Raw genomic sequence first — 21,758 nt, 5'->3', positions numbered from 1 at the left:
ATTTTTCGCGTTTTGTCCTTTCTTTTCTTTTAATTTTGTTTCGCATTCAAAAGATTTGTGTCCAAATTTTCTGCATCGATGACACTGAAACCTGAATGGTTCTTTAAAATTTGTCGAACTGTTTTGATTTCGACTTGAATTCTGAAACTTGTTTTTAGACTTCCTAGCCATCATCGCATTTTGTGATGAGCTCTTCGCGTCGTTTTTCCTTGCGTCAAATTCCTCTACGATTTTTACTTTTAGTGTCTCTGGAGTTGGCAAGTCATCTCTGGACTCTATGGCACAACGGACGTTTTCAAAACTTGTTGGTAGGCTGTAGAGTAGCATGATGGCGAGTAGATCTGGGTTTACTTCTACATCCATTCCGTTTAATTTGTCGACGGCGTCGAAAAATTTTCCAACGTGTTCTCTCGCATCGTCTACTTCTTCCATCCGTTGTAAAGTCAGCTGTTTCAGGAGTGTCGCCTTCCTGGACGGTCCTTTAGATTGGTAGATGCCTTCCAATTTTAGCCAAACTTCACGAGATGTCACGCAGCCTTTAACTTGTTTTAATTCCGAGGGACTTATCGATAGAATAATGTCCGATTTAGCTTTGTTGTCGTTTTTTAATCCAGGTTGCGATTTCGTTCGCGTTCGCAGCAGTCGGTTCCGGTTTCACTGTTTCACCATTCACATATGTCCACGCGTCACTTTTCACCAATAATGCCTCCATTTGCATTTTCCACGTGTCATAGTTTTCTTTATTTAAAGATTCTATTCTCGTTAGTCCGGATGCACTCATTTTTCCCGAAAAATTGCACACACACACGTATAAATAAAAATTCCTAGTCGCGAGCGAAACGTGGTTATGGCGTCATTCCGAGACGCCAACTACGATTTTATTTCTCAAACAATTTTCGATAACTTTCCGAGTTATCTGGGCCCATAACCTATTATAATGAGTAATTCGCAGGTTATGATAAACTGATTAGGAAACTATGAATTGATTTAATACTATTTATTTAAGAGAATAATGACAACTTTATTACACGAGTAAGTGCTGTGAGCAATGTATATTGCGAACTGAACTGAACAATGGGAATTAGGAATAGGTTATAATTCACATAAAAAGAGGGCAGCACATAATTGACATTAGTTTTGAACCCGTGTATCGTAAAACACTTTTTAAGTTCCAACAAAGTTCCCAATCTCCATTATAATTTCCAAGTTTGGAAAAAAGATCAAAATGTCCAAGTTTTCTAAAAGGTGGAATGATCGGCCCAGTTTTCTCATCAAAAATTCATGGAAATTTACTCTATCTTGAGAAAAAATTTCGCAGTCATGTAGATAATGTTTCAGTGAGCTATTCCCTTGTCCGCACTTGCATAGAGGTGAAATATTCCATCCCATCTTAATGAAATGGGATCCCGTACAAATGTGCCCTGTTCGCAGACGCGTAATTAAATTAATTAAGAATGACTATACACCGCAATGATTAGAGAAACATTGTCATGAGAATGTAAGAAACTTTTCTCATCGATGAGTAAGTAAAATCAAGGTTGCCAACCTAGAAGACGTGTAGGTATTGAATAGTTTCTTAAGAAAAAATTCAATACCTACCTTTCCAACACGTCTTCTAGGTTGGCAACCTTGATTTCACTCACTCATCGATGAGAAAAGTTTCTTACTTTCGCATGACAATGTTTCTCTTCTCACTGCGGTATATAGTCACTCATAGCTTCTGGAGGTTTCATACCCGGAAAACCACGGTCGTTCTGTTTTCCTGTCGATAAATTCGAAATATTTTTGCTTTGCCCTATTAGTCTCAAAAAACGGCCAATCATATTTCATGTGAGCATCAAAGTCCTTATAAATTATTTTCTCCAAATCTTCCTTTAAAGGCAAAATATATATGCCCATATTTAGAGTTAGTCCTATTTTTGCTAACTTGTCAGCCTTTTCATTTCCAGTTATTCCAGGGTGGGCTGGAATCCACATAAAATTAATTTTGAAGTTCTTTTTAATAATTAATGTAATATATCGAGCTATTTCATGTATAATTGGATCCTGAGCAAAGGCTCTCATCCTGTCTCTGATTTTAGTAAGCGCTGATTGTGAGTCCGTGGAAATGAGGACAGAATCCGTGTTCAATTCGAGTGAATATTTTAGTGCTTGGGATATTGCATGTAGCTCCGCTGAAACTGCGGAGAAACAGTTATATAGTTTGGTAGGCTGTTTTGTGTTATTCACAGGTATATAAAAGCTAGACGCTCCCACAGACTCCCCTCTAGGATGCGCTCCATCCGTAAAGATGCAAGTCGGTGAGTGGTACTCCCTTACCAATATCTCCCGTAGTTTCCTGTTCGGATTTCCTGCCTTTTTAATGCTATATCACGATTCCATATCTATAATATGATTGGTTTCGATAACCAATTCATTCCATGGGAAATCATAATATCCTGGTCGTTTACATCTTGTCTTCAAACCTACAATATCCGACACAGGCTCCAGAGTTTCCAGCAAGGAAAATTTCAGCATAAATTTAGCCTGAGTCATACTGTTTTTTAATCTCTCCTTTAATCCTTTAAGTCTCGGAGCCAGTGGGTTATCCCTCCATGTAGCTATTCGAACTGAGTATCTTTTTAGTATAATGAGAATCATTACCTGGTTTACCGAATATGAGCTTTCTGCTGGTGATCATGTGTGAGATAAAATTGTATATACGCTCCGGCAGCTTGCAAGCCTCGAGGTCCTCGAGTACTTTAACCGGTAGCAATGCATTGAACGCCCCCTTCAAATCCAGAGCCAGAATTGCAGTGCCCTTTTTTTGCGAATCCATTCATAGCATCTGCAGCCAAAACGGAGACACAATCTATGACCGATCTGCCACGTCTGAATCCAAACTGGTGGGGAGGAATTAATCGTTTATTTTCCAAGAAGTGATCCAACCTGCGTTGGACCAACCTCTCCATCAGTTTTCCGGCGTTGGAAGTCAATGATATCGGTTGGTTTCCCTTTCCTCTCGGTTTAAGAATGAACTTGACCAGAGACTCTCTCCTGGTGTCCGGAAATTCCGATGTCTGGAATAATTCATTAAGAATACTCCTTAGGTGATCTTTACCTTCTTTGGGAAGATTGAACAGAGTCTCATACGAGATTTGGTCCAGCCCTGGAGCAGAATCCTTATTGCATGACGCCAAAGCAGAATTGAACTCTTCTTCTGTAAATGGTAAATTATAAGATAATGCAGTATTAATCACAGGCAGTTTTGGAGTAGGGATAACCTCAACCTCTCTTCCGATCAACTCTTCCTTCAGATCTATCAATTCATCAGCGTCTGGATCATTAGATATATTTATGGGTGTACTGAACTTTCCCTGGAAGCCTTTGATCAGTCCCCAAATACGTTTAGAACCCATTGCCGGATTTATCGAATTACATAAATCCATGAATGATTTCTTTTTGCTTTCCAGAATGATTTTTGAGGCTTCTTTTTCCAATTCCAAATTTTTTTTCGAGGAATCCCTTAAGTATATTTTCCTGGCACATTTCTTTTTTTGGAGTACTTCTTCACACGCAACCGTCCACCAAAGTGGTTTTACTGGCGATTCTTCAGATTGAATAGGAACCAGTCCACCTTGTTGAGTCTCAGTCTGTTCGACCCCTCGCAAGATTTCATTGCCCTCACATTAATCATATGGAATACCGGGAAGTGATCACTTCCGTAGGTGTCTGACAAAGTCCAACTCTCAGAGATAATGCTGAGCTGTGGTGTTCCTATAACCAAGTCCAGGACACTACATGTCCCTCCCAGCTGATCCCCAAAAGTGGGTTGAGCATCTCTTATTAAGATCAGATTATTGATTTCTATAATTCCCAAAAGAGCTCATCCGGAAGGATAATTTCCATATGGGCTATAAATTGGGGTGTGAGCGTTTAGATCCCCCATGATGAGCAATTTTTCATCACTGGGTATCCCCTCCAACAATTCTATCCAATGCTTCAGAGTGACTTTAACATTTGGTGGAATGTATACTGTGATAACAAAAATTTATCCTTGCTCAGTTTTGATTTTAAATCCTACTGCATCCATAATACCGATCCATGAACCTTTGAGTTGTATTCTTTCTATCTATCGTTTTTTTATTTGATACGCTGCGTGCGTTCCACGTGATGCATCTAATATTAAGATCAAAATTCATTATAGAGCAATTAGTTAGATAATTGAATTAACTTTTATAATACACTTTTTATTATCAAAATATGCTTATATGGCCAGGACTTGAAAAACCCAGTGTGAAATCCAAATGTACTTGGTTAAATGTGCTTGTTAAAAAGGAAGGAATATAAGCCAAAGCTAAAGCGGGTAGTGATAACTTAATCCTTTAATCAAAAGAGAAAAAATAAACAAAAAACAACTAAACAAAATTTTCTTCTTTTAAAATATTTCGCTTTATTTTAATCATTCATTCATTTACTATTATCATAATTATTTCCTCTCCTTTTCCATTTCATTATTTATTTATCTATTTATTTATTTAATTATATTCTCTTCTATCTATTAGAAAATTCAAAACCTACTTATAATCTATTTTCACCAATATATAGTCAACCATATTCAGTGAGTGAGTACCCTGTGGGCAAAAAACCATTTTCGTTCTTAAAACGTTTTAAGGACGTTCTTAGAGCCTTTCATTACAAGCTCGCTCGGCTTTAATCAATTTAATAAAATTTTACGCAGGTCCCGAGTTTGATCATCTAAACATATCAAATTATAAAATTTCTCGCATGTTTGACAGTGGGGGAGATAAATTAACTTTTTGTTTTTATTGCCCTGCATGTAAGGGGTCGTTCATAAATTACGTAAGACTTTCTTCTGGTCATTTGATCCCCCTCCCCCCCTATGTAAGATTTTTTACATGCATTAGCGCCATTTTTCCTATTGGTCGTAAGAAATACTTGACCCCCCTCCCCCTAAAAGTCTTACGTAATTTATGGACGGCCCCTAAAGCAACTTTACTATCAACCAAGAAAAAAAAAGCCAATAACCCTGAAGGTCTTTGTGATAAATGTGGTTCTAGGTGTAATTTGTCCACAAAAAATGGAGAATATTTTGTAATGGTTGACTTAAAATATCAAATAGAACGATTATTTAAGATCAAAGATGTAAAAACTTCAATGGTAAAATTACACAGGGGAGAAACTCGACGTTTTGCTAGAGACAATTCTATTTCGGATTTTCAAGACGGAGATTTGTACAAGAGATTAAATCCTACAAACTGCAATAGTGTTTTGACTCTTAATTTCTTTTTGAAATGGAGCAATTATGAAGCGGAGTGGTAGTGAACATTTCTGGGCCGCTCTAATACAAATTAATGAAATTCCAATATCCTTAAGAATGAGGTATATTATGTTGTCAGGCGTAATGATGGTCGCTAAAGAACCGAAGCCTGAATTAATGAATTCTTTCTCAACGAATTTACGAAACAAATTGAACTGCTTAATGTAGAAGGTATTCAATTGCAAGCAGGTGACCTTAATATAACTTTTACTTTTAAGATTCTATTTGGGATTTTGAATTCAGTTGCTCGACCCATATTGCAGAATAGAGTTCAATATAATGGTTTCTTCAGATGTAGCTGGTGTTATCAAAGAGGAAATTACATCAATACCGTTAGGTACCCCTTTGACCCTAACTTTCGACTTAGATCACATGTATTACATTTGGAGGATGTTCGTTCTGTTGAAGATCGTCAGAGAAACACAAATATCAGAAAAATTCATTACACGTTCGTTACACGTTCGTTAATGGAGTTAACGGTGAAACTGCTCTCTTGAGTCTTACTCAAGATTTTGACATAGTTTGGGGTTTCCCTCTGGAATATATGCACTGTATTCTAATTGGCGTTGTACCTCATCTTTGGGAATTGTGGATCAACAAACGTTTTTTATGAGCTCAAGATGTACAAAACATCAGTCAACTTTTAATATCGTGAGAAACAGTCCATGAAAACCATAGACTTATGCGCGAATTTTCTACAAAAAGTAAATGGAAAGCTTCTGAATGGAGATCATTGTTGCTCTTCTTTGGCGTACCTTGCTTGAAGGATTACACAGCCCCACAAAAAAAAAAAGTGTCATGTACTTTTGACCGGAATACCCTAACCCTATGTATTTTGACGCGCTGAACACGAATCCGAAGTCCGTTTTGCTCCATCACGTCAGGATTTTTTTCTAACCTCAAAAAACATGTCGGATTTTGTGAAGTAGGCGATTTTTTTAAAAATTGATGTATTAACTTCAAACTTGGTATCTGGGGGTTTTTTGTGTCGCTGATTACGAATCTGAAGTTAGATTTTCAAAATTCAAAATGGCGGATCCAATATGGCGGACGAATTTTGAAAAAATTTTAAGATTTACTTCAAACTTGGTATCTGGGGGTTTTTTGGGTCGCTGATTACGAATATGATGTCAGATTTCCGAAATTCGACATGTCTGATTCAATATTAAGGAATTGTTTTTAAAAAATTGTCAGATTATTATGAAATTTGGTATCTACAGGTTTTCTAAGTTGCTGACAAGTAACACTAGGGAAGTGCCATACGACGATTTTTCTGAAACTTGGCAGTTTTGTAGTTTTTTAAAAACAATTTGACACGTATGTTTTGTTTTTCCGCAAAATATTCGTAATCAGCGACCCAAAAAACCCCCAGATACAGATAATGGCGTATCTAATATGTCCGATAGAAGTCCATGTTGGATATGCCATTTTGAATTTTTCAAATCTGACATCATATTCGTAATCAGCGACCCAAAAAACCCCCAGATACCAAGTTTGAAGTAAATCTTAAAATTTTTTCAAAATTCGTCCGCCATATTAGATCCGCCATTTTGAATTTTGAAAATCTAACTTCAGATTCGTAATCAGCGACACAAAAAACCCCCAGATACCAAGTTTGAAGTTAATACATCAATTTTTAAAAAAATCGCCTACTTCACAAAATCCGACATGTTTTTTGAGGTTAGAAAAAAATCCTGACGTGATGGAGCAAAACGGACTTCGGATTCGTGTTCAGCGCGTCAAAATACATAGGGTTAGGGTATTCCGGTCAAAAGTACATGACACTTTTTTTTTTTGTGGGGCTGTGTTATTTACCTCATAATATTCTGGAACATTTCGCATTACTTGCGAATACTGTTTTTATTTTATTAAAGAGGAAAATTACTAATGCCGAATTACTTAAATGTGAAAGTGATATGATAGAATTTGTAGGAGAATTTGATATTTTGTATGGCCCAACTTAATGACTTTTAACGTCCATATTTTATTACATTTGGTCCAGTCTGTGCGTTGTTCTGGTCCTCTTTGGGTAACATCAGCTTTTTTGTTTTGAAAGTCATTTACACATTTTAAAGCAGTATGTGTTAGGACCTAAGAAACCAGAGCAACGATGGCCATAAAATCTCTTGACATTTTGCATTACAAATTTGAATATACAAGGGATATTTTTCATTCAGAAGTAGCTAGGCAATATTGCCAAAGAATTTTCTCTTTCACTCCATTGTCAATGTTTGTAGTACGAAGTATTTATGGGGTGACATTTTTTGGTAGAAATACGAGAATCGAAATTGTAAATCCGGATAATAATGAATTATTGGAAGGTGAAAGTTTTAATAAATGTATTTATAACAAATGCGTTTATAAAAATACTAAAAACACTCTTTCTAGCAGGAGAAACGATACCGTTGTCCAATTAAATTCAAAAGATGTAGTTCAAATTAAAGACATTATTATGAAATGAAACTTGTTATTTGTCCGTTTCACACATAACAGTAATTCCGGATGAGCTTATTAGCCATCTGTTTAGAATAATCGACAAGAGTATTAATACTCGCTTAATGGACATTAAAGAAATGCACGAAAAATTAATATATATAGATTTTAAAAACACCAGCTAGGTTTGCCGCCTTCCTCAGACCATAGAAATTCAATAATTATGAATTATTTTGCGTTTCGATATTATATGTCAAATAATCATTTTTGTAAGTTATTAATTTTAATTAATTTCATATGCAATGAAAAAAAACAATACTTAAATAAAAAACTTCTTCACTCAAATATTTTTTTCTTTCTTTGATTTTAAATTTTAGCATTGAAAGTGTAAAAAAAAGTGTATATAATAATTAACAGAACACAATACAGAACACAATACAATACAATACAATACAATACAATACAATACAATATTTTTATAAGTCTCTCTTACAATTCAAAACAATTGAAAACAATACTTGTAAACTTTTAAGACGATTGAAAACTATTGAAATTTATTATCAAAACTTGAGCCTAATTGCCAACGATTAAAAACGATTAACCAATTGTTACTTTTCAATTGTTGCAAATTGTGGTCAATCGATTTCTAGTACAAGGGTGACCATGTTATCGGCCCATTCTTCGGACATCTTTTGGTCCAACGTAATTTTTTAATAACTTGGCGACAAAAGCCATGATGACCGAATAATTGATCATAGCAGCAACCATCACCACAACAATCATCATTTGACTTGCACTGCATATCAAGAAATAATATACATGTTATATATATATATACAAATTAAAATAAGAAAAATTGAGTAAAGTAATACATACATCGAATGTAGGCATAATACAGCCAGGTTCAAAAGGCCCTCTAAGTTTAGCACATACTGTTGCAATGATGAATATGAATACGAGACAGAAAATTGTAACTTTCATAATCTGGAATAAAATTTTTAGGAAGTTTAAAATAAATAATTATTGAAATACTAAAAATATTAAAAACTGGGAGAAAGAAATTATTAACAATTTAAATATAGTTGATGAAAGTGATAATCATAAAAATAATTTGTTCCTTCTTTTTATCTCCACTTTTAATTCTCAATTTTACAAATCCAACAAGGATCTCATATCTCTTGGTGACAGGATGGATTTTATTTATTAAATTAATTGTAAAGAATCTGAATGTATATTATTGTGTTGAAAGTATACATTTTAAACCTAAAAAAAATTGAATTTTTTCACCATTCAAAAGAACAGGAAATTGCCTTTCGAAATCATAAAGATCAAAATTTTTTTCATTTTATTGTTTAAGAATTATAACTTCTTAAAAATTCACTGTTTACATTTTTCAGATTATAATAATGCTGCCGAATCGAAGAAGGGCACATAACCCATTTGAATTATATTAGTTATGTGCCCTTCTCTGATTTGGCAGCTCAATTATTATAAAAATTTTACAATATAAAAAAGAAATTCATACCTTCTTTTTATCCTCTTGATGTGCAACGAATATACGAAATGGCATTAATTCCATCGCGTTAGTTTAAAGCATATTTATATCGTTTCGAAAGACAAAAATGTAATAAATATTAAAATAAAGATAAAATAAAATACAAAACCTATAATTCACATATAATTAGCAAAAAATGATGTACGATGTTTCAAATTGTTAAAAATATCTAACAAGGAAAACTTCAAAATAATGAATTATTACTCATAATAATTATCCAAAGACATTTTCATATCTTTATCTAAAGGACCATACTTAACCCCTTGAGTGTGAGGGTACGTCTATTAATAGACGTACATTTTAAAGTGGGCTTTCAGTGTTAGATACGTCTATAGACGTACATACAAAAAAATTGATAAAAGATACAAAAAATAAGTAGATTTAAATCGCACATACGTTATTTATGGTATTTTCGACGCTGAATCCGAATTTGAAGTCAAATTTTAAAAATTCACTAAGAAAAAAAATTTAGTGTTTACAACAAAATTGTTATTTTGGTTATTGTAACCAAATTTTGGTTGGCTGAAACAAAGTCGTAGAGTTATCTTAACCAAACATTTGGTTAGGCCAACAAAATTATTTTGTTGAACATTTTTAAATTCCAACCAAAATTTGGTTAACACAACAAAATAGTTTGGTCTAAACAACCAAATGATCGTTTGTTGTCCTAACCAAAATTTTGTTGAGACAAACAAATAATTTGATTCGCTCTCAGCTCATAGCTTAAGAGAACAGTTAGTTTAAATCTCTCACAAGAATGGGTAGTCCAGTGGTCAGAGCTCCCGATCTTCAGTTTTAAAATAGAGGTTCGATCCCAGGCGAAGATGAGATTTTTCAAAGTCCACAAATATTTCAATTGGATAAATATCAATTCAATGTTAAATTGATAATAAATAAATAATGAAATATATAAAAAAGATAAAAAAAGAAATAAGGTAGAATAAAATTTTTAATTTTAGAAAAAAAATTGTTTGTTTGATCAACCAAACATTTTTGTTGACCTAACAAACAAAATTTGGTTGAGCTAACCAAACATTTTTGTTATGCCAACAAAAAACACTCAACAAAATTTTTTGTTTGACTCAAATAAATAGTTTGGTTGCTTAAATACCAACATAACTTTTTTTGTTAGCCCAACCAAATTTTGGTTGCTCTGACTAAACATTTTTCTCAGTGTTTCTCAGACATTAAATCTCCGACAGCATACATTATCTTATCAAACTAATATCTCAAAAAATTATATCAAAATGTTTTCGAGGTCGCTGATTACAAATATGAAGTTAGATTTTAAAAATTCAAAATGGCGGAATCAATATGAAGGACAACATAATTAAAGTTAATCGTTGTTACTCGGGGGTTTTCGGGGCTGCTGAATTCGAATCTGATGTTATATTTTCAAAATTCAAAATGGCGGATCTAATATGGCGAACGACAAAAATAAAAAAATGATCGGATTCGCTTGAAACTCGTTATTTGGGAGTTTTAAAGGTCGCTGAATTCGAATCTGATGTAAGTTTTTCAAAATCAAATATGTCGAACGACAAAATTAAAGTTTATCGGATTTTATTATTTGCTTAACATTTCTGTTTAAAAAAAAATAAAAACCAAAAAAAAATTTTTTAAATCTAAAAATACAAATAATAAGGAGTGTAAAATCCACCGGCACACCTCCACGTTGTACACTCGGATTGTAGATAACTGTTAAACTATTTACTAGCTAATTGCGTGGGTGGAATTTTATAGTTATTTTTTATTTAATATTTACATTATTGATTTTCGCCATATTTCATCCACTGTTTTTAATTTCTAAAATCTAAATTTGAATTTAAATGACACTGAAAAAATTTGAATAATAAGATTTAAGTAAATTTAATTGATGTTTAATTTTTCTGTCCGCCATATGGATTTGCCATTTTGAGTTTTGAAAAACTAATATCAGATTCCTAATCAGCAACCTTGAAAACTTCTGAGTAACGTGTTTTAAACAAAAACTGACGCATTTAGAAAAATATGTCAGACATATTGAAAACGCTGTTTTGAATTTTGAAAAACTAACAACAAATTCATAATCAGCGACCTCAGAAACTTAAGTTCACTTAGTTTAAAAAATTTTGATGGTAAAAGAGTTTCTGAACATTTTGGACCCATGTTTAAAATTTTGCTCCTCACGGCGAAGGGGTTAAATTACGTAACGCTTCATTGTGGAGAGGGGATCATGCTATTTGGATGTACAATTAGGGCTCATTCATTAATTACGTAAAGACGATTTTGGCTAATTTTGACTCTCCCTACCACCATAAGATTTTTCGGATCCCCCTCCGCTTTCTTATGTAAGTTTTTAACAATATTAATGTAATTAAAACAAGTGGGGTGTCCTTTATGTTCATTTTATGAACATTTTGCTTCCTCATTATATGATACAAAAAATTTAAAAAAAATGATACAAAAAATTAACATGTACAAGTTCTTGTACGAGAACTTGTTCACATAAAAAATAGCAATCATTTCTTTTTATTAGTTCTTCATTAATTCTTTTAATTTAAATCAAATACAGTCGACTCTCGATAAATTGAATCTCAAGGGTATTAAAAAAAAGTTCAAATTATTGAGAGTTTTATTTATCGAAAGTTTTAATTATCGAGAGAGAAGACAGGTAAAATTCAAATTAACAAGAAATTGACTAATAATAAATTTATTTTGCATGGTGTACAAAGAAATCAGTTTTTTTTGTTTCAATGCACTCCAATGTGCACACGGAGAAAAATTATTTTGTAACGATTACAGGACTGGTACAGTATTGCTCGGACGAAATGCCATAAACATTAAAAATTAAATAAAAGTATATATTAATAAATACAGGTTTAGAAGTGGAAAAACATATGAGCGTAGCCTTATTCATTACAGATCAGTCTTGTAAAATAAGGAAGACCTGGCATGGCTCTGGCGACGCTTGCGACTGCGCGGAGCGAGCGTGCCATTCACAGACAGTTCTGTAATTTTTGCAGCTCCAAACATTAATTCGTTCGGAAGCAAAAAAAATATATATATTCTCTACGAATTTACTCACGTATAACCGGTTTCATAGTCACCTTCGTTCGAGTATTGTTTTCACTCACACTGCACACACATATATATTTTCAATACGCTCGCTTGTATATATAATCCTAACCTAAACTAACACAGTATTAATACGCACGCACTATTACAACCGCGATACAAAGTATATTTCGAACTGCTCTTATATACTAACTTCAGAAATTCTTTTGCGCTTGTGAGAAACTTTATAAATAATCAAAACTTTATTTATTTAACAAAAATTAACCTTTCACTGTTATTATCTTTCTTATGATTACCAAGGTCAATTTTCATATATATATAACAGGGATATAAAAATGAATAACAGTCTATAAATTTGTTGTCAAAAATTTTATTAGACGCGATCAGCTCGTGACGTCACGACACGTTACTGCTCATAGCGCTACAAGCCTACTACAAGCCAGTTCTCTAATCGTTTCAAGTCTAAACAACACTGGTTGCAAAACGAAAAATCGGATCTCGATTACAGGAGCGCTTATGACAATTTACAGATACGTTCTGTAATTTAAGCAGGTCTATTTTTAAAAATATTAGAACTGCTTTTTGTAACCATCACAAAACTGGTCACTTCGTCCGAGCAGTACGGTGCAGTTCTGTAATCGTTACAGAATAAATTTTCTCTGTGTATTTCATTATAGAAAACACAAAATTTCGTTGAAATTAACGTTTCCAAAATTGTAGAACATATAATTAGGCAAGACCTTTCGTCAACTTTAAATAAAAAAAAATGATAAGTAAACATAATAAAACTAATGCTAATGTGGTACAACTGTAAAATAAAAATTTCATTTTAAATAAATTTCAACAACATGTTAAAAACACAATTTTTTAGGTTCAACTTTTTCCAAGGTTTAAAGAATTTTTTTTAAAAATATGTGTTAAAACAAATTAAATACAATTTTATAAAATCGCAATTAATTATATAATAATTAATAATACTTACAGAAAGTTTAAGATAAAGACATGTCAAAAACCTAACCGTAAAAGTACAACCTTTTTAAATGTTTAAATTGATTATTTCAAATAAAAACATTTTTAAAGGAATTTAAAACAATTCCTCAAAATCGTCAACATTTAATATTATTACTTTTGGATTTACCGTCAAATATATATTTCTTATGAAGTAGAATCCTTTTAATCCTGGTGAGAATCACTTATTCAAAACATTTGTATTTGCATTGTAAAATGCCAACAAAATTTTATTTTAAACTGATTTTAATATTAAATAATTATGTAAATGCTACAAAACATAAAAATTTTGCGGTTTTTATATTTATAATTTTATTTTCAGATACACTTGCTGAATTGGAAAAACGTATAGCTACAAAACGAGCACGTTTCAACTCAAATTATTTAGATTCGTCTTCATCTGACGCAATAAATGAAGTCCAAAGCAAGGCTGATGTAAGCTTTTAATAACTTTATTCAAAAACTCAAATCGGTTAAACATTAAAATGAAAAAATAAAAATTATGTACAAAAATTTTTAATTTCTTGACAGAAAAAGAAATATGACAATAGACATACAGAAATAAAGAAACTAATAGTTGCTAAACAGGCTGAATTACAATCAAAACGGAAGCAAACTGACGAGACTGAAGAGCTTTTACTTGACTCAAAAAAACGGAAACCTGGAAAACAAATTAAATCTTCAGGCCTCAATACAATGAAAACTATTACTTCACCGATTTTAAAACCTATTTTTGCCACGCCAACTGAATCTCGCATTTCCTTTACTACTGTTGCTTTAGTACACCAAGTTAATTCGGAAAATGTAGAACACTTAAAAGAAAAGGATCATAAATCTACCCCTGGCGGATCTCGAAATCGGAATGTACGCTGAATTTGTTGTACATTCGTTACACATTGGTTATACATTTAGTTGGAGTGAAAATTGTGTTGAAACTGAGTGGAAACTGTGGAAAAGTGTAATTGAATTGAATAATAAAAGTATTTAGTGACAGATTTGTGCTGTATTTGTGATAAATTAACGTGTTATTATTAAATAAATAAAGTTTACCGTCGGAATAGCTCAGTTGGTTGGTGCTCCAGGCAGTAGTACCGAGAGTGTTGTGAGGTGAGACACATTTTTGGAGCTCCCTCAAATTGTTGATATTTATGTGATAATTATTGAGGCCCTTCGAGGGCACGCTTATTCTTTTTAAATTGATACCAACCCAGAGTACAGTGTTTATGTTAAAAAAGTGTAGTTCTTATCCAATTTATGGTGTTCGTTACTGAAATTTCATCGTGCACGTGGGCCGGCGGCCCTCACCTTTTATAATTCAATATGGCGAATATTGTACCCGGCAAACAGGATAGCCACAAGCGGCTTATAAAAAGCTATGGTACACTTCAAAAATTGCTGGAAAAACCCATGCATGAATTAACACATCCATCTGTTTATAATAAATTATTTCAGGAGAGTAACAACAATAATGGAAAAAATATTCCAAATTTTAATAATAGAAAGAGAAAGGAGACGGAAATGAATGACATTGTATCTACCGATGATACAACAGTAAATATTACCGACACACCAGAAGCCTCTGATAAATGGATTCAGCCTAACAATTCGAAACGACACCGCAAGGTAGAGCCAATAACACATAAACAAATCCATATGTCAAACTCCTACCAAGTTTTTGCTGGAAATGCCCATAGACAGGATAAAGAGAACATGGACTGTGATCAACCTTCTGATCAAACACAAAATAATGTACATAACCAAAGGAAGAAAAAGGTATCAATGCCACCTATTCACACAATTAACACAAATTTTAAACAAATTCGTTCTCTGATTATTTCTAACAACATAAATAATGAAAATATTAATTTTAGATTAAAGGAAATTGACGCATCGTCTATAACCATTTTTACTGACAATGTTGAAAACTTCAACGCTATTATTACTCTTCTGAAAAATAAAAAAATTAGTTATTATACGTACACTCCCAAACACCTCAAACCAAAAACATTAGTACTTCTGGGAATCAAAGGTAACTTCGACGCAATTGAAGTACAAGATGAAATACAAAAATTAGGAATACATGATATTAAACTTATAAAAGTAACTAAATACCATTTCGATAAAAATAATACAGACAGATATCACTTCTTAGTGCAATTAACCCCTGAAAGTAAAGTGTCATCATTAACCAAAGAAAGACTTTTACTCCATCAAAGAATTCGATGGGACTCACTCAAGAAAAAAAGTGTTTTTCAGTGCAAAAATTGTCAAAGAATTGGACACGCGAGTAGCAATTGTTCTCTAGGATATCGTTGTGTTAGATGTGCGGGAAATCATGGTCCCAAAAAGTGCCCAATGTTGGAAACCGACAGTGTAACAAAACTAAAGTGTGTGAATTGTGGATCGGATGATCACCCCGCATCATATAATGGTTGCCCTTATTTAAAATATCACAGAAATCTTTTAAACATGGCCCAAAACAACAGACACAAACCATCAGTGCCCCCGCGAAAGTTGCCGGACAGTTATATCAGAGGCGGATTTACCTATGCACAGGCTGCTCATACTGTCAAAGAAGTCACGGAACCCGCTCCTGCTTTCCAACAATCATATAAAAAAAACACTTCTGACCAACAATATGTGTTCAACACAAACACTCGGAATATCCCACAATTACAAGGCCCTGAAAACATATTAGATTTCTTTAGCGAATTAAAGAGAGACATTTTAGACACATTTAACAAAGAATTAAAAAGTATTAAAGAGCAAATAATAATCAACACCAATAACATAAACTCACTTAGCAATAACATGGGAATAGAATGGAGTTAAACCACACTAACCTAAAAATTATTTCTATTAATGTAAACTCAATAGTATCCCTTCAACGACGTAATGAACTTTTAATATTTATTAGTAGAAATAATCCTGACATAGTGCTCCTTAACGAAACAAAATTAAAACCATTCCACAACATTGAATTTAAAAACTATAACTTTATAAGAACAGACAGACTAACAAACAAAGGAGGTGGCACCGCAATCCTCACAAGAAGATCCCTCGATTATGAAATAATTTCGAACCCTTCATCCATCAATAACACCCTACTTGAATTCACAATTATCAAAATAAAACTAAAAAATGGATCTAACTTATACATTATAAGTTCCTATGCCACAAATGACAATAGAGACATCTTCATAGCCGAACTTAATTCACTCTGCGAAAAACTCAAATTTTTCTTACCAGAAAATTATTACCTACTTATTGGGGATCTTAACGCAAGACACAATAATTGGGGGGATAAAAACTTCAATCAACGAGGATTATACCTTGATAACTGGCTCAACACAACGGGCATAAAATACAAAGCGACACTAACGTCACCATCAACACCAACGTTTAGTAGTGCCTCTTTCTTGGATATCTGCATAAATGATCATAGAATTGAATTTATCAACCTGATAAATAATAAATTAAAAACCTTAAATTATGATAGTGATCACCGTGCCATATTGATAGAAATCAAATTGGATGAGCCTCCTCCTCTAATTTTATTAACTAACCCTAAACTTTACAAAGCCACGGATTGGATCAAATACCAAAAAACTATCACAAAAAACATCAAGGAATTAATTCCACATACCAGAAATCTCACAATACCCGAAATCGACACCCATATAACAACTTTAAACGATATAATCTTAGATGCCCTTAACTCCACAGTTCCAACAAGGAAACCCACAGATAATATGTCAAGATATTTAAATAAAAAAATAATACAATTACACAAACAAAAATCTTCTCTATTAACCAAACTACATAAACTTCAAAGATATAATGTGATAACTAACCCGTCAGAAATTACCCAACTCAAAGAAAACATCAAAAATCTAAATATCAAATTAAAATACCAGTATTTCAAATCCACCAACCAATCCTGGGAAAACCTATTTAAAAAAAATCAACATACACAATCCCGAAGATTTTTTCCCGATCATAAACAAAATATTTCGAAAACGCACTCCCATAAAAATCAATGACCTGCACATCGATCCAGGATCACAACTGTTCCAAAAAGCAAATATTAACTCAAAAGATCTATCGACAATAAATAATAAAGTGGTTATTTCTGACATTATCAACAAATTAGACATAATAGGTGCACACTATGAAACTATAAATTCACCAAAATACCTCAACACAAACACAAGACTGAAAGAATTGGTTGACAGAACAGCAGAACTAATTCACATTGAACGGGAAAATATACGAAGAAATGAAGAAACAATTGTCACATTTTCTGAAGAAAAATCAGCACTCAATCAGGACAATTACTTCACAAACACAGAAAAACTTGCAAAAATATTTAAATATTTACCAAGGAAAACATCATTTGGAATTGACAACATCCCTCCAATCGCTCTAAAATATCTCCCTTTCCGAATGGTGCAACAATATACAATACTCTATAACAATGCATTAAACCACCGATATTTCCCAGATATGTGGAAAATGGCAAAAATCATGCCCATTCCAAAAAAAGTTAAAAAACACACCGATCCAGCAGATTTCTGCCCAGTCAGCCTTACTACAAGTGCCAGCAAAGCATATGAAATTATAATCAACACCTCCATCACAAAATTCTGCAACTCCAACAACATCATACCGGACAACCAATTTGGATTCCGCAAAAAGCACTCAACAATACATGCCTGTAATAAATTACTATCAGACGTCAATCATCATTTGCATAATAAAGAACTAGTCGGAGCAATTCTCATCGACTTAGAAAAGGCGTTCGATACAGTGTGGCTAAACGGAGTAATTTACAAATTACACAAAAAGAAATTCCCCATACACCTTATTCACCTTATTGACGACATGATACACAATAGAAAATTTACTACCACAAATGGAACATCAAACTCTCAACGAATATTCAACATAATTGAAGGAGTGCCACAAGGCACAGTCAACTCGCCTATATTATTCAACATCCTCACAAGTGATATGCACAACTTATTCGGACCAAACACCAACAATGACACTTATTCCATCACATATACAGACGACAAAATTTTATATGTCGCCGGAAAAAAAGTAAAGGACATCCAAGAAACATTACAATCACTCACGGACAAAATTAACAATTATTACAAAGTATGGAATCTCCGAATTAATCCAAATAAGTGCGAAACAATCCTTTTCAGATGTCCGAATCCAATATGTTTAAAAAGTAATATGAGAGCCTCACAAAACTTCCAAATCACCGCAAAACACCCAGAATCTGGAATAATTATAAATATTCCACACAGAACAACAGTTAAATACCTCGGTATGCACATCGACCAACTTATAAGATTAGACCACCACACTATTACTCAATTAAATAAAGCAAAAGAAACTTTTAAAAAATAAGGTAACATTTTTTCCAAAAGCATATTGCAAAAAGAGTAGAAGTGATTTGTTACTTGCTTTTAATAAGACCCATAGCAACATTCGCTGCACAAGTCACATGGAATACTAGCGCCTCATTAATGGAAGCCCTTAGATTCTTCGAAAGAACATGTCTGCGGGCATGTCTATCCATGTATCGATCGCAACAAAGCGATTATCGAAAACACCACAGCAATTTTGAATTATACAACACAGCAAACATCCCTCGAATTGACAACTTCGTTATCTTACTCACCAGAAAATTTTATGAAAAAATAACCAAAATAGACAACGCTTACATCAATAAATCTTCAGCTACTCCTCGTAACTGGACTCAGCAAATGAAAACAGGATACATGGCTCCACAATGTTTTATACAACTAGATCAACTTGGATATATTCAAAATACCAACAACATTCCCATCATCTACCACTGGTCTCGCCACAGAAAAAATAAAAAATTACCATCTACACTCGAAGAATTTAACAATTCTAATAATCACGTATATAATAAAACCATCCCTTTCCGTGACTTTAACAATCGAGACAGACTAAATAAAAATTATTGGTGGCTACCAGAAGACAATATCCATTTGGCCGACATCAGACGAAGATCAAAAAGGAAAAAAATTTTAGTCGAGGACGACTATATTGAAATATTCCATCCAGAAATTCAATAGTGCTTTATTTTTTTTTTCAAAATCATCTTCTCAAAAAAGTGACTTCTTAAAAAGTGTTTATTTGACAATTGAGGGGCTGATAGTAAAAATGGTTTAAAATAACATTGTGAGCAAAAGTGGGATAAGTGACTTGGGAGCAAAAACGGGTTAAAATGATTCGTGTAATTTATTGATAAATTCATTATATTATCGATTAAAAAATATTAACAATAGGAAGAAATGCATATTTTATTATAATTAATATTTTTTAATCGATAATATAATGAATTTATCAATAAATTACACGAATCATTTTAACCCGTTTTTGCTCCCAAGTCACTTATCCCACTTTTGCTCCCAATGTTATTTTAAACCATTTTTACTATCAGCCCCTCAATTAATGTGTATCAAAAATGAGGTTTTTTTTTATTGTTAAATTTTTAATTTTTTTTTATATTTTATTCCCATTCCATTTGAAAGTGTATCAACGAGAGTTTTATAAGTGACTTACTCCTTTTTTCTCTCAATCGAAATAGTCATAATATAAAGTGACACAGTGATAAAATGTACATAAACATTATTAGAGACTATTAATACTTTAAAACAAAAAAATAATTTAAAGACTTGATCCGAGTCAAGCTTATGTGCTTGCAAGAATCAATATCTTATATGTTAGAGACCAAGGTTCTTTTTGTATATTGTTTATACCTGTATAATTCTCAATGTATTCCTAATAAATAAACAAACTATTAAACAAAAAAAAAAGTTGGTGCTCCAGGCTTTGCGGGTTGAGCGAACGAGGTTCGCGCCCCCCGTCAGCCGGGGATTTTTCCGACACGTGAGCTATTCTGAGCGGGAGGTTTGACGTCTAGGTGCGACGGTATGCATTGTCGATTAATTGTCCGATGTATACCGCCGAAACTAGACAGTCGATAAACCGGTTGTACTCAGAAGAGGTTTTTCTACAGTTTCCCTCTTCTCTGGCGAGAAAACCCAATGACGGGTGGTTCAGGCAAAATGTGTGTACTCCTATCTTCGAAAGTCGCACTGTAGGCGCATTAGGTTAAAAAAAAGTTTGTGGAATGGTTATGCTTCATCCATAAAAAGTATTTCTCGGGGACTCTTGTCGAGTGCGTAATATGCCAATAAGGCAGGAGTATAAATGAAAAAAAAAAAGGTTAAAGTGTAAAATATTCGCGTAAGTGAGTTTGACAGGCTAGGAAATTTTCTAGTGACATCCAAATTGATAGTCGATAAAGAAGTTGAGCTGCCGACTTTGCACGGTAGGTGGCAGCATACATACTTTCTCCTTTTTAAAAATTCTTTTTTTCAATTTTAAATAGAAAAATTAATTAATAAGTTATATAGTTTCTATGTTGTCATTTTTTTTAACAATTGAATTTTTGAAGATTGTTTAATGAGATAAATTAAACTTGTATAATCGATGCAAATTGTTGTTTTTTAATTAAATTCAATTAAATTAATTTATAATCATAATTTTAATAAAGAAAACTTTTTTTATCTTTCTTTATTTTATTATTATTTATTTTTAATATAAATGTAATTAAAAGAAAAGATTTATTTAAAAGTATTTTAAAAACAACAATTTGCATCGATTATACAAGTTTAATTTATCTCATTAAACAATCTTCAAAAATTCAATTGTTAAAAAAAATGACAACATAGAAACTATATAACTTATTAATTAATTAATTTTTCTATTTACAATTGAAAAAGAGAATTTTTAAAAAGGAGAAAGTATGAATGCTGCCACCTACCGTGCAAAGTCGGCGGCTCAACTTCTTTATCGACTATCAATTTGGATGTCACTAGAAAATTCCCTAGCCTCTCAAAGTCACTTTACCCGAACTTTTTAATTTTACACTTTAAGCTTTGTTTATTTAATAATAACACGTTAATTTATCACAAATACAGCACAAATCTATCACTAAATACTTTTATTATTCAATTCAATTACACTTTTCCACAGTTTCCACTCAGTTTCTACACAATTTTCACTCCAACTAAATGTTTAACCAATGTGTAACGAATGTACAACGAATTCAGCGTACATTCCGATTTCAAGATCCGCCAGAGACTACTTCAAACAACAGTCACTTGCTTTCAAAAACAGTCAAATTATCTGAAGAACGAACAGAAACCATATCACCAACGCTTTCATTATCTACATCTCCCAAAATGGCTAAACCACATACTGCAACTTCGAATTCCAAAATAAATGGCAAAATTTTGAATTCGGAAAATGAGGAGAACGTTAACGTAAATG

General features: G+C 32.8%; 1 protein-coding gene across 1 annotated transcript; it reads right to left on the bottom strand.

Annotated features, from left to right (window-relative positions):
* Nucleotides 1-8,085: 8,085 nt before the first annotated feature.
* LOC127279428 (uncharacterized) lies at nt 8,086-9,403 on the bottom strand. Its single transcript, XM_051301775.1, has 3 exons — nt 9,279-9,403; nt 8,630-8,737; nt 8,086-8,549 (listed from the first exon to the last, which is right to left on the bottom strand). Exons 1-3 carry the CDS (start codon nt 9,330-9,332, stop codon nt 8,400-8,402), a joined length of 312 nt encoding a protein of 103 aa, XP_051157732.1. The 5' UTR covers nt 9,333-9,403; the 3' UTR covers nt 8,086-8,399.
* Nucleotides 9,404-21,758: the final 12,355 nt, after the last annotated feature.

The sequence above is a fragment of the Leptopilina boulardi genome, unplaced genomic scaffold (assembly GCF_019393585.1).
Source record: "Leptopilina boulardi isolate dan_hultmark-lab unplaced genomic scaffold, ZJU_Lbou_2.1 LbouV2_216, whole genome shotgun sequence".
NCBI lineage: Eukaryota > Metazoa > Arthropoda > Insecta > Hymenoptera > Figitidae > Leptopilina > Leptopilina boulardi.
Note: the sequence above shows the minus strand (reverse complement) of the source record. Positions and strands in the feature narration are given on the sequence as shown.